This window comes from Marmota monax, unplaced genomic scaffold, assembly GCF_021218885.2.
Source record: "Marmota monax isolate L192 unplaced genomic scaffold, Marmota_monax_Labrador192_F-V1.1 WCK01_AAM20220418_F8-fsc00275, whole genome shotgun sequence".
In the NCBI taxonomy this organism is placed as follows: Eukaryota; Metazoa; Chordata; class Mammalia; order Rodentia; family Sciuridae; genus Marmota; species Marmota monax.
In genome coordinates this window covers 937,619-954,823 of record NW_026691942.1, presented here as the reverse complement: position 1 = coordinate 954,823, position 17,205 = coordinate 937,619, and the positions used below count along the sequence as shown (strand labels likewise).

Here is a 17,205-nt window from a genome sequence, read left to right as displayed (position 1 = left end):
ACAGCTGTTTTGAGATCTGAGTCAAAGAACGTCTAGGAAAGCCCTTCAGATGGGGCCTGCACACCTGCCTGCCCTTGGGTGTCCCTCTGCTGGGCAGGGGCCAGCAGCACTGGCCGCAGGGAGCCATGCTGGAGGCCGCAGACCTCCGCCCACCTCGGCCTGGCACTGTGCTTACCTCAGACACTTGTGCTGTCGTCTGGTTTCTGCAGCGAGCACGGAGGGATTTCTGAGAGTTACAGACTCAATCAGCCCTTGACCTCCCGAGAATCACCCTTCGTTCCTGGGAACAGTCCCCTCCGTTTCAGTGCTTTTTGTATAAAGCAACTTTTATTTTTAAACTTATAGGGAAGTGCAGAGAAGGGTGCAGCAGCCCCAGTCTCCCCTTCTCTAATAGACAAGGGTGTTTTAGAAAACAGGACAGCGAGGGGTCGAGGGAGGAAGGAGGGCCAGCCGCTTCCCAAACCTGTCCAGGAGACTGCCCCAGGGCACCCGCTCCTGGGTGTGTGCACAGAGCACCGGTCCTTAACCAGCCTCGATGACAGAAGCCAGGACAGAGAGTGAGTGGACCAGGGCAGAGGCGGAAAGGAGGTGCCAGGGGAGACAGAGCGGCTTCTGCCAGGTGTCCCACAGGTTGGCATAAGGACCCACTGGTATGTGTAATGATGATGCGTGAGTGGAAACAAATTCTTAAAAATATAAAGTAAAATAATTATATCAAATTTAATTCTGTTAGTTGATATGTTTATTTTCAAACTTGTGTTAGAGGATACGTTTCTTAATATCTAACAACACCAGTCTGTTGAAATGTCCCTGTCTCAAAATGCATCTCTGTGATTGGCTTGCTTCATCTGGATTCCTGTGTCCTGACACCCTCTTGATAGGTAGCACTTCTCCCCTCCTGCATGAATGGCCGAAGCCCCTGGTTTCCTCTTGTAGCATTTTGCTCCTTCTACGTTTGGCTTATTCCCATGTGGGCCTGTGAGTGACGTCCTGTAGACTGACAGAGCCCTGGGCAGGTTAGGGTTCAGGTCGCCCCGCACACCCGCCAGGGGCTGCTGCTGCTTGCTGTGTTACAGGCCCCAGCCTGCTGCCCCTGCCTGCCCTCTTGGGGCCCCCACTGCCTCTGCCTGTCCTGGCGATTCACAGTTCCCAGAAGGCTGAGTCGGTGCCCAGCACCCTGTAAATGGCAGAATGCTTTTTTGGCATCATTGTGAACAACGCCATGGGCGTGTCTGATGGACCTTGGTCAAGGGGAGTGAAAACTCAAGCTTCTCCATCTTCAGGCTCGGGCGCCTCTGCAAGTTTGCACCGTGGCCTTTTACGACCCCAGTCTCCTGAGAATGTCTCTGTGACCCTGGAGTCTGTCTTGTGTGGACTGGAACTGGCCTGGTTCCTGGTGAAGCTCATCTTACACCCAGGCCCTGTGAGCAGCCTCGGTCTGCAGCAGGCACAGCCAGCCCCGCTCCGCCCTTTCAGAGGGCTCTAGGCCTCCTCTGCCCAGTAGCTGTGTAGCACACACTGACCGCTGATCACTGACAGACCCCCTGGGCGCCAGAATGGCCTGAGGAGGGTGTCCGTGTTTTAAAGTGAAAACAGAATAGCGTGACATTCAAACAGGGGACCTGGAATGTCCTCTATTCCATCCCAAAGTTCCCTGATTCTCCCAACCAGTCGTGAGTTCCGGGGCTCTGTGGCAGATGCAGAGCCATGCTGGCTTGGCCCTGCAGTGCCTGTCATCTGAGCCACAGGGCCTGCTACCGTGTGGTCCAGGCTCTGTTCCACAGGGGCAGAGAGACGCTGGTCTCTCCACTGGACTCAATTTTGCGTTGCTGGGTCCTTCCTGGCCCTTGTGCTGAAGGCGGCTTGTGCACCAGCCTCTCCCACTGCAGGAAGGAAGCACAAGGAAGCCCCCCTTTAGTGTGTGGAAAGTCTTGCTCTGAAATCCATGCCACAGCACTAGCAGTAACTAACTGAAAGTGGCCAAAGAGAGAGGAGCTGGTACCCCGGACACCAATCAGGTGCACGTGGCTGAGCAGAGCCTGGGCAGCAAGCCGGTGGCCCAGGTCTGGAGGAAAGCCTGGTGCTTGGCAGGCCAGATTCTCCCTCTAGCCCAGTGTGCCCTGGGCTCTAGGAGGCAGCATGCTGGCCTGGTAGTCGGCTGGTGGTGAGGGTTGCCTAGGAGGCGGGTGGCTCCCAGACCCTGGCGAGGTTCTCTGTAGCTTAGTCAGACTGAGGGCTGATCACTTGCTCATTCAGAATGTGAATACCTTTTTGCAGCAGATTCCTGACCAATCTGCGGGAGAGTGTGGCCTGGGGCCAAGGAGAGTGTAGGCAGGTCACACTACCATGTTGCTTTGGGGCTTCTCTCACTTGACATTTCCCTCTTGGAAGACGGGAGAAACCCAGCAGACGTGAGCAAGCAAAACCTCTTGGTGAGGCCCCTGCGCTGGTGGAGCTGGGCCTGCCAGAGGGCGTCAGCAGTAGCTTTTGCAGTTGTCCTTGTGGTCTACGAGGTGGAGTCTCCTCGTGTTGCTTCAGCTGGCCCGGAACTCTTGGGCTCAGTTCCTCTGGGCTCAGCCTCCGGAGTGGAAGGATTTCAGGCCCCCGCCATGCCAGGCGTGCCAGGCTGGAGGTGTCTAGCAGAGTCAAGGAAGGGCGAATTTGGGGAGGGCAGACACTTGGTGTGACACTGCTGGAGTGAGACCGGGTGTTTGGACAGATTCCACACGTGCTGCTGAGGACCCTGGAAGACGACGGTGTAAGTCTCCCAGCCTGGGCTCCTCCTCTGTGGGGGGCACAGAGCCACTGCCTAGCCACTGTTGTTGAAACTGGCCACTCACACAGTGCTCAAAGCTTGGGAGTGATTCTCACCACCACTCACTGAGGCCCATCCTCTCGCACAGTCTCCAGCCTTCTCAGCACAGGTGACAGAAAGGCATCTGGCACCAAGGACCTTATGGAGGCCCAGGAACCCAGAATCAAGGAAGAGATGGAAACCTGGGAATGTGACGGGCCTCCAGCACAAGGGCCACCTCTGCAGTGCTGCTGTTGCAGGAGCAGCACCTGCCATGACCTGCCTGCACCATCAACTCACATTCCAGGGAGAGGGTCCTCTGGTCTTGCTAAAGCACGAGCCCTGCCTTGAACAGGGAGACATCTTGATGGACAAGTCCACACAGGAAAACTGGAGTGCTCTTGGCACTGAGTAGGAAAGCCATGTAGACAATACCATTTCTACCATCGACACCCCACCTCTACCACCAACACCTGCACCACCCCACCAACATTCCACCTCCACCACCACCACCTGCACCACCACCTCCACCACCATTCCACCTCCATGACCAACACCTGCACTACCAATGCCACCACCATTCCACCTCCATGACCAACACCTGCACCACCACCACCAACATTTCATCTTCATCACCAATACCTGCACCACCTCCACCACCACCACTACCACCTGCACTACCACCACCAACATTCCACCTCCACCACCAACACCACCACCACCACCTGCACCACCACCTCCACCACCATTCCACCTCCATGACCAACACCTGCACCACGAATGCCACCAAAATTCCACCTCCATGACTGCTGAGAACCATATGTTGAATTGGACAACCTAACAGGCACGGTCCCTAAGCCACATTGCTTGTTGTTTAATTAATCAGAAGGGGGGAGATGCTGAGAGCCATAGCCAAGTAGGAATGACGCATGGCAATTTCCTTGTCAGCCTACCCCATGTTGCTTAGAGGGAGGACTCTCCATTGTGGAGATGGGCTAGCCTTGGACCCAGGTCATTTGCAGTGACATTGCATGAATGTTTGAGAAAGGTGACCCTGCTCAAGGACCAGGGCGGATCCGGGTTTAGGGAGGATCCTGCTGGATTAGGGTGGGTCCAGGTTTAGGGTGGATCCTGCTGGGAATAGGGCGTATCCTGCTGCCTCAAGCGCCCGCCCGCTCCTTGAGTTCCCGTTGAGTTCTCGTGGGATTCAGAGAGTATTTGGGATGCAGAGCCCAGTGGAGTGTGTGGATTTCCCCAGAACGTGCGTGTAGAGTGCCAGTGACAGTTCGGGAATAAAGAATTGCTGTTTGAATCTACAAGGCTGTGAGTGGCTCGCGATTTTGTGCCCAGCCAGACTGCGGCACATGACCAACACCTGCACCACCACCACCACCAACATTTCATCTTCATCACCAATACCTGCACCACCTCCACCACCACCACCACCACCTGCACTACCACCACCAACATTCCACCTCCACCACCAACACCTGCACCACCCCCACAAACATTCCACCTCCACCACCTGCACCTGCACCAGCACCACCAACAACAACATTCCACCTCCATGACCAACACCTGAACCACCAATGCCACCACCGTTCCACCTCCATGACCAACACCTGCACCACCACCACCACCATTCCACCTCCATGACCAACACCTGAACCACCAATGCCACCACCATTCCACCTCCATGACCAACACCTGCACCACCACCACCAACATTCCATCTTTATCACCAATACCTGCACCACCACCACCACCACCTTCACCACCACCACCAACATTCCACCCCTACCAACGTTCCATCTCCACCACCCTGCCAACATTCCACCTCCACCACCTGCACCTGTACCAGCACCACCAACATTCCACTTCCATGACCAACACCTGCACCACCAATGCCACCACCATTCCACCTCCATGACCAACACCTGCACCACCAATGCCACCACCATTCCACCTCCATGACCAACACCTGCACCACCAATACCACCAACATTCCATCTGCACCAACACTTGCACCACCAATGCCACCAACATTCCACCTGTACCACCCCCACAAATATTCCTCCTCCACCCACAAACACCTGTACCACCACCACCAACAACAACATTCCACCTTCATCACCAATATACCTGTACCACCACCTGCACTACCACCACCAACATTCCACCTCCTTCACCAACACCTCCACCACCAATAGCTGCACCACCACCACCATTCCATCTCCATCACCAACACCTGCACCACCACTAATGTTTCACCTCCACCACCACCACCAATACCAATAGCACTACGAACACCTCCACCAACACCTATTCTACCAATAACACCAACACTTACACCTTCACTACTGCCATCACCAACAACACTTGTACCCCTACTACCACCTCTACCAAACCATTTCTACCTCATCCTCCCTCCACCATCACTACCCCTAGGCCACTTCCACCTCCACCACAGTCTCTACCTCCACCACCATTTCCATCATGTCCGTTACTGCCACCACTACCATCACCGCTACCACTCAAGATGGACAATCCAGATTCCTGACTCTGCTTCTTACTGTCTGCTGACTGGCAAAAGGCTACTGACTCGGAGTTCTGAGTGGCACATAGCAAGCCCAACTGTCAGAGCTTTGGGATCTAGGAGCAACATTGGGGGGTGCACCCTCCTCCTCCCCACCTTGGGATCCCTCTCTGGAGGCAGTGCTACTCTGAGCAGGTCATCTACACAGTAGGGAGGGGAGGCAAAGTCTACCACGGGACAGGCCCTCAGGGTGGCGGGGCCTTCCTGGCAGCTCCTGAGCCCAGCAGCAGTTCTCTGGCAGGGGCGGAATGGCTGGCTCCTGCCCCTCTAGAGGCTGATGCCCACTCCCCACCAGTGACTCATGGTTTTAACTGTTTAAATCTTAGTCCAAACTTCATCACACTGGACCAGAACTATTTTGTCCTTTAGTGAGGGCCAAAATATCCATCTGAAATGAGTAACAGCACATTCATTAGCACATGTCCATCTTTGCTTACAAACAGCATGTGGACACTCCTTGTCCAGAGCTGCCCTGCTGGTCAAGCTGTTGCCATGAGCATTTCCAGCTGAGGACACGGCCCTGGTCTTCCACCTGGAGAAGTAGCCCTTCAGAGGAGCTGTCTGATGAGGCAGGACCCGACGTGTGGCTGGGATTCAGGTGGTGTGGACTGAGTCCCCTCTGCACCAGGGCTTGCACTCCGTCTCCTCAGTCCTCTGCAGGGGCACTATTTTTGTATTTTGTTAGATGGAGAGGCAGAGGCTCTGAGCCCCATCTTGAATACCTCCTGGTCTTCAGGAAACATCCTAGTTGTTCTGGTAGACTCTGATGTAACCCAGGGCACTACTGAGTGCAGGGAAACCATCAGACAGGCCAAGAGTTCAGCAGGACAAAGACACGACCCCAGCATGGGACTCCTCAGCCGGGGACCAAGATGGGGGTGTGTTGGAGAGCTGGCGTGCTGTGGGACACAACCTGGGTGTCTGCACGGGTGCCAAGAAGGGTTAGATCATCTTAGAAGCAGGAGGCACAAAGCACAAGCATGCACGCAAGCGGCCTCCTCGTCTCCAAGGCTCCAGGAACAAGGACGGGTTCGATGCTGCACACATCAGAGACAGACACCTGCAAATACACCCGTGAACAGCAGCCACGCACGTTCATACCCCTGTGTGGATGCACACCTGAGCAGGGCCGGGTGCCGTGAAGAGGCAGGGTGGGCAGTACCGGTGACCTTCTTCTCACTTCTGTTTCCTCCTGTGCTTTTGACACGGATCATTTCTGTGATCCCTCCTGTGCCTCTGGCTTTTCCCTTTCCTGTTTCTTGGGGGGTTTTCCCTCCAATACTTCCTTGAATAGTTGGAGTGCTGAAATTCAGGGCCCCTCACATGAGACAGGACCGTGTGCAGGAAACTCCTAAGCAGTCAAACGATGACCGGGCAAACGGTAGGAGCCCTGGACCTTCTAAATCAGAGACAGGGCTGGGGCTCAGGCACCAGAGGCCCCATGGCCCCATGAACAGTCCTCCAGGATGCAGGCTGGAGTGTCCCCTGTAAATGCCAACAGAGGAGACCTGCAGCCCATGTGGCTGCTCATTCCCACGGGTGCTGAGAGGCGTTGGTCCTGTGGAAGCTGTGCTTCTGTGGAGGGTTTGGCCCCTTCCTCTGCCCCAGAGGCAGCTGATGGAGGGTTCTTCAGCCATAAAGCAAATGCATCTGTCCTATCCACAGGCTTCTCTGCATCATGCCGTGCAGCACCTCATCTTCTGCTACCACCTGCTGATCTCTTTTCCTATTGTGCCTGCCACCAACTTTATGAGATGGCTCTCAGGACCTCAGGGACCTGTCTGCCCACCTCAGGCATCTGATGGGGCTCTCTACCCAGCCTCCCTGGCACTGTCCCCATGGGCCTCTTGCAGCCCTGAGCCCATTTTTGGGGTGAGGCCTCTGCCCACAGGGGCTGTGTACTCTAGCCCAGCTGAGGTGAGATCATCCAGCCTTTGTCAGACAGAGTCTGCGGCCGAGTCACCTCACTGATGGTCTTCTCAAGGGGTCTCACTTGCTATGGGGTGACAGAACTGTGCTGACGCAGCCCATCCACTGAAGACAGTGTGGGGGGAAGCCTCTAGCCCAAGTCACGCTGACCGAGCCTCCCAGGCAGTGAGGTCTGTGCACCAGGGTGATCACCAATGCAGCCACAGGGCAGGACACAGCACTGTGCCTGGGGCAGGGGCTTGCTCTGGGGAGGTAGCCCTGAGGCCTGGGTGTGAAGGTGGCCCCCCACACTGGGCACAGGGTCTGAGGGAGACAGAGGAGGAGGAACCAAAGACTTGGAGCAGGGCAATGAGGGCTGTTTGAGAAGGGAGGGTGTGGCCATCAAGGAGGTGACCTCAGGGTCAGCAGGCCCCTCCGGATCTAGGCTGTCCCTGGGAAGGGCTGAGATGTAACTCCCTGCTGTCCCTCAACGCCCACCAGAGCCTACAGGGAGGAGAATCTGGCAGTATTCAGCAGGCAGACGGGGGAGTTGAGGGTGCCCCTCAGGGACTGGGTGGGGAAGGGGATGGCCCTGGGGTAGAATGTGAGGTAGGTGCCCCCCATCCTGCCCACGTGTGCACACGCATGGTTCCTCATCCTAACACTCCCCCGGCCCTCTTATGATGCCCCAAGCGCCACCCCCTGAGACCCACCTGTCTTGGGTCTTCTCCCGAGAAGGAGGTGCACAAGGTCCCAGTGGTGGGCAGGGCTGTGGAGGACAGGGGGGCTCAGGGCATTCACCTGGCCACCCTGGGCACGCTCTAGAGGATCCCGTCCTGGAGCCCCACCTGCATCCCAGAACGTTCACGCGGTTGTCCTCTGTGTGAGTGCCGTTCCGTGGTCACTGTCCGCCTTCAGGTGAGGTTCTCATTGGGTCTGAGCTTGCAGGCCCTGGATGCAGCCACAGTTAACTTCGCCAGTAAAACTGAAGCCAAACTAAATTAAAAGTAGGAAATCAGTTTCTCAGCCCCACCCTCTGCGCCACCGCATCTGTGAACTGGGTATAGTGACCCCCACACCACAGGCCGCGAGGGGCGGGGATCGCCGCAGGTGGGAACAGAGGCCACCGGGCAGGGTGCGGGTAGAAGTCGGGTTGGGGTAAGATGAGGGCGCACCGGGCCGGTGCGGAGCGAGCACAGGTGAGTCGAGGACCAGGAGGCGAGTGAGAGTCCGCAGGGACTGGCCGGGTAGGCCGAGCCAGCCGGGGTTGCGGGGCAAGGGCCTGGCAGAGGGTGCGGGCCCCGACGCTGCAGGCGGGGAGGAGGCGACGGCCTGGTCCAGCACACGGGGGCCCCAGGCGCCGGGGCGGGGGACGGCAAGAGCGCCCGGCGGGGCCGCAGACCGTCAGGCCGGCGCCCGCCGAGCTCGGGGGTCGGGGGCGTGTCCTGGCCGGCGTGGGCGGGGCCGGTGGGCGGGGCCGGGGCGGGGCCGGCGGCGCTGTCCGGTGCTGAAGCGCGCGCGGCCCGCGCCGCCGCAGGAGCGCGGAGAGAGGAGCGGGCGCCGCCTGGCTCGGTCCCGCCCGGTCTCGCTTCCGCGCTGCCATGGACTAAGCGCCGGACGGACTGCGGGGATGGGGCCGCCGCTCCCGCTGCTGCTGCTGCTGCTGCTGCTGCTGCCGCGCACCCTGCCCGCCGCCCCCGCGCCCGCCCCCCGCGGCCGGCAGCTCCCCGCGCGCCTCGGTGAGTGGGGGAGGGGTGGTGGGCCGGGGCGCCTCGGTGGGGGCGGGGCGGAGCCCACGGCGAGCGGGCGAGGGCGCGACGAGGTGCGGGGGTCGCCGGCCGCCTGCGCGCGGCCCCCGGGCCCAGGGCCGCGAGCGCGGTGGCTGGCCGTGCGCCCCCCTGTCCTCACCCGCGATGCGGGTCTCGCGCCCCCGCCTCCGTTTCCTGCTCCGGCGGCCTCGGGACCTCCTCCCCGCGCCCCGCCACGCGGTCCGCCCCGCGAGGCCTGTGAGGACGCCCGCTGGCCCGCGCGCTCGGCCGCGGGCGTGGGCACCCCCGCCGTCCGCACCTCCGCCGCCCGCGCCGCGCGTGCTGCCAGCCGGGCCCGGTGCCGCGTGGACGCGGGCCTGCGCGGCGGGCCTTCGCGGTGCCCCTGGCCTCTCCAGCCTCCGCCGCTGTTCTGCCTTCCAACGCGAATCTTCCGTCAGCGCGGCTGAGATCCCAGGGACATTTTCCTTCGGGGAAGGCGACAGGGGGCGAGGGCGGACCCAAGTCCTTTCCTACAGGGCACCTCCCTCCCCCGGGTGATCTTGTTAAGGAGATTTAGGGGTAAAGCCAATGTTTGCAGGCGGCCTTGAGGCCAGAATTACTACACTAATGGATGGCGACGGTCGCGTCCGTGTTGGAGGAGAGTGCGCAGTCCCAAGTCCGGCGGGAGCGGGGTCGGAGCCCAGCCCCGCCCCGCCGGAGCTCCCTGGGGACCCCGCACCTTCTTCCCACTCTGGGCCCACCTGCTCTCCAGGACTGCTCCCGCCATCCAAACCCAGGCCCACAAAAACCGCAGCCTGAAGTGGCAGGGGTCTCCCAGGGCACGGGCTGGCCACCAGCCGCAGCTCCCTTGTCCCCCGGCCTTTTCTGGTCTCACCTCATGACCAGTTGGCCTCCTTCACAGTTAGAAGGGAGGAGACTGGAGGCTCCTGTTCACCACTGCAGAGTCCTGAGGGCTAGTAGGTCCCAGTCCCTCACATTCAGTCTCTGTCCCAGGCCTTCTCGCTGCGGTTGCCTCTTACTGGACTGGGTTGATTGCTGTCTCTCTTCCTGCTTGCCCAGCTGCCAGTCTCCACATGCTGGTGGCTGTCCGTGGCAGGTCAGGGAGATCCAGGACCAGCTGACCCGGCCCATCCCAGGAGTCCCAGGAAGGCTGCCCTCACAGGATGAGCCAGGGCTGTCCTGCACACACCTCTTTTCCCTTGTAATTGTCAGACCATAATATCCAACCACAACCAAGAAGGGGGAGTGGCTGAGGGGAGCAGAGAGCCAGAGACCAAGCTCATGAGGAGGGAAAGTGGCCAGCTGTGCTGGACGGCTGCCCAGGGCCGCAGTGTGTTCCTGGGCAAGCACAGTGGGATCGGCAGGACTAGAGCCCACCTGGAAATACTGGGTGCTGTGGGGACATGTTCCCTTTCCTCCAGCTTGGAGTGGTGTCACTGATGTTGGGACACTTCAGTCTTTTTGTGGGACAATACGAAGGGCCCGGACTTCCTCAGGATTGTTCCAAGCTCTCCAGGGCTCAGATGCAGCCACCATATTCCCCAGAATTGGAAACAGCTCTGGCAGTATGCTTCTGCCTCCCTCCCCCAGGGCTGAACCTCAGCACCTGCTCGGGTGCTGCAGGATTCTTGGGATGCCTCTCAGGACATGGCGGAGCACATCCACCCGCAAAAGGCAGCCACTGCTGTGTGTTTTTCTCTGCTGTCCGGACCTTGGTTGGTAATGGTCAGGCCAACCTCATGTACCAAATAATGACATGATTGAAGATTACATGGCAGCCTTAAATCTGGCCAGCCATGTCCCTGTGGTCTCTTTAGCTGTGAAGACCTGGCCTCAGGTTGAAGATCCAGGACAGGTGGCTGGAGAGCCCGCCTTTGCTCTGTCGCATCCGACAGCCCTGTAGGGGAGAACTGAGGCAGAGCCACCAAGACTGGGACCCATTGCTCCTGTGTGGAAGCCCTGGCCTGAGCGAGGGGCTCTTCTTGGCACAGTGGAGGAGCTCCTGAGAGACCAGGGCCAGTAGAGCCCCATCTGAGTTTATCCTCAGTGCATTGAGCCACCCTACAGAGTGCTGGCTTCAGAAAGGCTGTCAGCAGCACCCTGGGGTACTGTTCCCCACCCACCCCACCTTCTGTCCTCAGAGGACCCTCTTCCCCTAATGGCTTCACCTTCCTGGCCTACGCCTGCTGCTTTGCAGCCTCTCTGATGGTTAAGGTCTGTGAGACTGAACTGGTGAGTCAGGGCTGGACAGCGGAGGCTGTGGCATGACCCCCCCTTTAAACTTTATTTATTTATTTTTATGTAGTGCTGAGGATCAAACCCAGTGGCCTTGCACATGTTAGGCAAATGCTCTACTGCTGAGCAACAACCCCAGCCCCTGGTCACCCCTTTTTAATGACATGGTGCAGCTTGCCAAGGCCACACTGCTGTGCCAGGCAGGACTGTCCAGGGCAGCTGAGTGACTTCCTCTCTTTGTGCACTCACATCTTGGGGTTTCCTCTGCTCCCCTGACACCCCCACCGCCACCTTTCTCTGGGACTTCAGGACCTCCTTTTGTCCAGATTCTCCCTGGATATAAAGGGCCATCCTGCATTTCATGGAGCTGGTCTGTGATCCTCATCAGGTGGCCTCCCATTTGAAGGGACAGGCATGTGAAGACCCTACCCCTTTCCCTAGAGAAACACAGATCCCTTTTGCAGAGACAGAGCCGCCTTCATGGAGATGTTCCTGGAGAGTCAGCTTTCAGCCTCCCGAGGCACCTCGCTGGGAGGACAGAGCCTGTTCCTGTGGCCCTTTGTTTTGGCCTCCCTGATGTCCACACGTGCTTTTCATTCACCAGTGAGCCCACGCAGAGCTCCAGAGCAGAGCAGGCCAGAGCGGAGCTGCTGGCTTTGTGTGATTGTTTATTTTTAGACCACAGGTTCCTTCCTCCCACGGCAGTGTCTCTGCTTGCTGGGGTCCAGAGCTCTGGGTTGTGTGCTGGCGGGGCCATGAGCAGCCTGCCCTTCCCCCAGGCCTGCAGCCCTGCTCCGTTTGTGAGCGGCTCTCTGCCTGTTGTCCTGGGCTCCATTGGCCCTGGGCCTGGTGCTTCTGGGCAGGACTGGGGTGTGTGGAGAAGAGTTCAGCCTGGAAGCCAGATGCCCTGAGTGGGGCCGTGGGATGGCTGTTTCCTGTGTCCAGAGATGGCAGGGAAGTGTGTCAGCCTGGGAAGGGACGGGAGGAGTGAGAAGAGGCTGTGAGTGGCTTCCTTGTGTGCTGAGCCTCACTGTGCGCTCTGTCGGCCGGTCCTCTTCCACAGGGAGCCGTTTCCAACCTGCTTGTCCAAGTCATCATTCCATGGTGCCCTGGGGAGGTGGGTGCTACCACTGCACCAGGCTCTTCCGGTTTCCCTCCATGTGGCCCTGGGCCCCCTGCCAGCACACCTGTGGTCACGCGTGTGCAGGATTTCTGTGTCCCCTGCTCCACGTGAAGAACAGGGGAAGTGGATGGAGGGCAGGCGTCCAGTGCTGTCCAGGGCCAGCGTCTTGATCAGCACGACTGTGATGGTGGATTGTTTTGTGTGATGATGGCTCTGCTCTCTGGGCCATTCTGTTCTGTTTTCATGTGGTATTGTCACCTAATTGGTGAATGCCGTCATTCATCCACTTTTCTCTGCAGTTTTGAAGGAAAGGAATGTGGAGCGACCAGGAGGCTGGGGCGGGAGTGTGGTGATGCAGGGTCTTGTTACGAGGGTCTGCTACCACTGCCTGGTGGAGCATCTGCTTGGAATTTCAAATTCCTTAAGAAAAGGTGCTTGTAACTAAGCGTGGCCCAAACTAAAAATAACTCCCTGACTTTGGGTGGGAACTTGAGACCTGCCTGTGTATGAGCAGACAGCACTGGTTTGAGGGGCCTTTGTGTGTGGAGGGGCAGAGAAGAGCTTTAAGAAGTGAGCAGAGAGGGTGTCCTGGGATGCAGCAGGAGGTGCAGGCCAGTGTGCCTCAGCTGACCGGGCCTCTCTTATCTTCTCTGACGAGACGTTCTGTTTCCCAGAGAAAGCAAACAGCGGAACTGGTGGCACAAGGCCCTCCGCTCCACATGAGAGCGCCTGGCAGCTGTTCCCATGTTCGTCTGAAGTGACCTTCATAAATGTAGACCTAGCTGGACTATTTTTCCTAATCTTGGTTGACAGAAGGCCAGAAAACTCGAGAAACAGAAAATAGCCCAGTTTCCTGCTGCCTGGAAACAGTGTGGGCACAGTTTGCTCAAGGAAGGGCACTTTTTCTCTTCTGACCACTCTGCCAAGGCAGCTTGAGACGTCTGGGCTGGGCGGGAAGTGAACAGGGCGAGGCCCCTAAGCTCCCTCCGCCGCCTTGATAAGTGGTGACTCACGGGCCTCAGAGCTGGACTTTGAGGTTGGGCTCTGTTTGTCTTTGCTACCTAATGCGAGGAAGCATGGGCGATGCCCCGCCACTGGTGGTGGTTGCTTGGTGCCAACTCATCTAGAGAGGTGGCTCGGAGGGTTTCACCAGCTGTTTCTCTCTGACCCCCCAGAAATGCCGTCTGTGTTCAGGAAACACAGGGCACACCTCCTCTGGGGGAGCTGTGTTCCTGTCAGGGCCACTCAGGCCAGTGGCCAGGGGATGAGCTTGCAGCTGCCAGGCAGACTGTGGCGCCCCCTGGAGGGACAGATCAGCCGGGTGCCTGCTCCCCGTTTCAGGGAGGAAGCCTGAGGTGCAGGTGGTTCCGGGACATGCTGCCACCTTCAGGATCTCCTGTCTTCCCCAGTGGATGACCCAGGGTGGGGCAAGGGTGGCTCCTGTAGGGTGCAGGTCCCCAGAAGGGCTGTGTGTGCCGGCAGCACCTGCTGCAGCTCCCCAGGGTGTGCCTCACAGGGCTGAGGGGCAGTTTCTCTCCACTGTCTCCCTGAGGAGTCAGAACCTGCAGGCACCTCTGCTGTGGCCTGCCTCTGGCTGAGGCAGGAGGAGCACAAGTTCAAGGCCAGCCCAACACTAAGAGAGACCGCAGCAGCTTAGCAAGACCCCCCGAATCAAATGTCAATCAAACTTTAAAATGCCCTTTGGCCCTGGGGCTGGGCTGTGAGTCTCTGAGGTCTTACCTGGTGCCTGCTGGGGAGTGTGGTAGTGGGCGGATTGTTTCTGAAAGGTCTCGCCCTCCCTGCTGCAGGAATGGATTCCTCCTCTGTGTGCTGGTGGGAACCCCTGGAAATGCTGTCGGGCTCCCCCTGACTCTTCTGTGAGAGTGGGTCTCACTATGGTGCCCAGGCCCATCCGGAACTCCTGGGCCCAGAGAGATCCTCCCGAATCAGTCTCTGGAGACCCTGGGACCACAGGCGCATGCCACTGCTCGCGACTCCACCACCTTTTAAAAATGTGCCGACACAAACTCCAAAGAAGTGAATTCTCGTTTCAGACTTCAAAGTGAGGAGTGAAAGAAACTTAAGAGGGGCTGGTGGAGCTGAGGCCCAGAGGCCGGAGGCCCAGAGGGGCTGGCTTCAGGACTCCTCATCCTCCTTCAAGTGTGCAGGAGGGGAAGAGGGGCTCTCCATCCTGTCCCAGGCAGCCTGCCCCCCCGGGCTGGCCTGTTTCAAGTGCAGTGTCCTAGACACTGCCTGGCTTCTAGGATGTGTCTGGAAAAGGCTGGTTTGGGGAGGGATCTGCAGGTTTGACCTGTGGTCCCAACACCAGAACATGCTCAGCCTGTGGATGGATGGAGCTGCGAACGAGGTTGGCCAGGGGCTAGGCTTTGTCTTGTGTGGGGTGGGATTTCACGGCAGCCCAGAACAGCGGTCAACCTTCCGTGTGACTGGAGGCTGCTCGGTGACTGGCGACAGCCAGTGTGCAGGTGCACCAGCCTCACGCTGCCCAGGTGGACGAGGCCGAGGGGCTGGGGTCCACGGGAGCATTGCCGAGGTGCCGACCAACAACCTTCCCACTGGGAGTTCTCAGGGGCAAGTTGTCTGCTTCCACGAGAGCCCGTGAAACTCCCTGCCTTGTCTAAAACAGGCCGAAGTTGAGATTCTCAAACCCCACATGACGTAAGGGAGTAGGATCTGAGCAGACCTGGGGTTGAGAGGCACTGTGGGGTGGCGTGGTGGCACACACCTGTTATCTGAGGCGGGAGGATCACTAGTTCAAGCCCAGCCTTGGCAGGTTAGTGAGACCCTCAGCAACTTAGCAAGACTCCAAAAGAAAAAATAAGAGGACTGGGGACACAGCTGAGCACTGAAGAGACCCTGATTCAGATCCAAAAGGACAGTTAGTGCTGCAGCGGTGGATCTTGGCCTCACGGGAGAAGCGTGGCAGCCTCTCAGCACCCTCCCTCCACATCCTGGTCCCCAGTATCACTCCCAGCAGGCTCTCACTGCCGCAGTCTGGCTGGGCACAAAAGAACCGAGCCGCCAGGAGGCACTGGTAGGTTCAAACAGGAACTCCTTTATTCCTGAACTCCCGCGCACATGCGGCCCTTCCAGGAACACCACACACCAACCGGAACTCCCCCCCTTCCCCAACCAACGTGAACTCTCCAGGAATCCCCGTAAGAGCTCAACCGGAACTCAATGGGAACTCTGCGCGAGAACTCAAAAGTATTGCCGGACAGCAGGGGTCTGTATACAACTGAATACACAGCCTGTTTCAATCCAGCATCATCCAGTCACAGCAATCATACACAGCTTAACTTAATCATCATCATCTTAATGGCACCTCTCAACCACTCCTTCTGGCAAAAATGCCAGGCATCATCCCGACTCGGCTATGGCTCTCAACATCTCCCCCTTCTGTTTAATTAAACAACAAGCATGTGGCTTAGGGACGTGCCTGTCTTAGGTTGTCCAATACTTCATATGGTCCTTACCCGTCATCGGATGAGCTGACCTCAAGGCGTCAGCCTCCTGTCTTAGGTTGGTACCATTGCAATTGGATCTTACCTGTTATTGACTACCGGTCCAGCATACAGCCACACCTGTGGATAGGCCTTTGCACCAGTGGGGGGGTGAGGTTCTTTGCCTCACCTCTGTTGGCCCCCAAATTTTACCTGAACGACCATCACAAGCAGAAGGGAGGAGGATACAAAAATGCTACGACACCAAGCCAATTGACGGCTCCTTTTGGAAAAATTGTACCATTGATGACACCATCAGCAAAGATACCCCAGCACTAACACAATTTGCTGCACCAACAGATAGTTCACAATGCATACAAGTGATACATAGTCCAGGCAAGTTCTGCAAGCAGTTCAAAGGAGAGGAATCTATTAATATGTCCATTTCCTCCCAAAGTAAATTGACTCCTTGACTGAGCATCACTTGTTGAGTTACATTATTCATTGATGCATCAGTTTATACAGTTTGTTATGATAGCTATCGCAGAAGCTGTAGTTTGGTTTTATCTTTGTCTTCACTGGCACTGGGATTAAGATAGGAATTCTGGCAATGATGGCTAAAAAAAGTTATGTAACATTCCAGCAGGCACTAAAAGAAAGCAATTTTCTAAACAATTTAGTATCCTGAATAGAATTAGATATAATGAAAAGGAAAGGTGAAAGTAAACAAACAGATCTGTTAACCTCCTTTTTTGTTCACATTTTAAAACAATCCTCAACAGCTGTTTACCCAATTTAAATTAAACCATTTAAATCACATGAATAATAAAAAAATATTTGGATCCATTTTTTCATGAGCGCTCCTCATGTATGATAGATGGACGTACGCACATACAGACATACAACACAAAACACAAGTGTGCACACATAACATACAACACATAACATAATAGTAAAGGCCTTGTAGCTTTTCACAGGTGAAATCTCCATTGCAATGTTTAAAAACTCCACAGTCAAAAAATAGAACTGATCAGCAAAACATTAACCTAGGTCTGTATGAGCTCAAAAAATAAAATAGAACTTTATGATGTGGGAAAGGGCAATAATAATATTGAAAAAAAGCATCCTGGTTACCACCTAGGTTTGAGTCTTCTTTTGATATCCTATTCTTCTTCCTGTAACTTGCATATGGATCTGAAGGTATTCCCACAAGCAAGCCCCAAGGGTTTTTGTTTTTGTTTTTTACATTTTAAATTGGCTTTAATGATGTTCATTATTCATTAGCCTCCAGGTGTGGGAGAACCACTGTCGCAGAT

At 56.9% G+C, this 17,205-nt stretch overlaps 1 protein-coding gene and 1 long non-coding RNA gene across 2 annotated transcripts in view; one reads left to right on the top strand and one right to left on the bottom strand.

The window, feature by feature from the left end:
- Positions 1–420: 420 nt before the first annotated feature.
- Positions 421–10,322, bottom strand: LOC124081975 (uncharacterized). Its single transcript, XR_006848311.2, has 3 exons — positions 9,942–10,322; positions 8,012–8,294; positions 421–2,743 (listed from the first exon to the last, which is right to left on the bottom strand). It is a non-coding gene; the product is annotated as an uncharacterized LOC124081975 (long non-coding RNA).
- Ptprn2 (protein tyrosine phosphatase receptor type N2) overlaps positions 8,856–17,205 on the top strand; it is a 769,678-nt gene continuing 761,328 nt past the window's right edge. Inside the window, exon 1 of the mRNA XM_046427071.2 lies at positions 8,856–9,037. Within this exon, the coding sequence (XP_046283027.1) occupies positions 8,929–9,037 (109 nt within the window). The 5' untranslated portion in view covers positions 8,856–8,928. The remainder of the gene's footprint in view (positions 9,038–17,205) is intronic.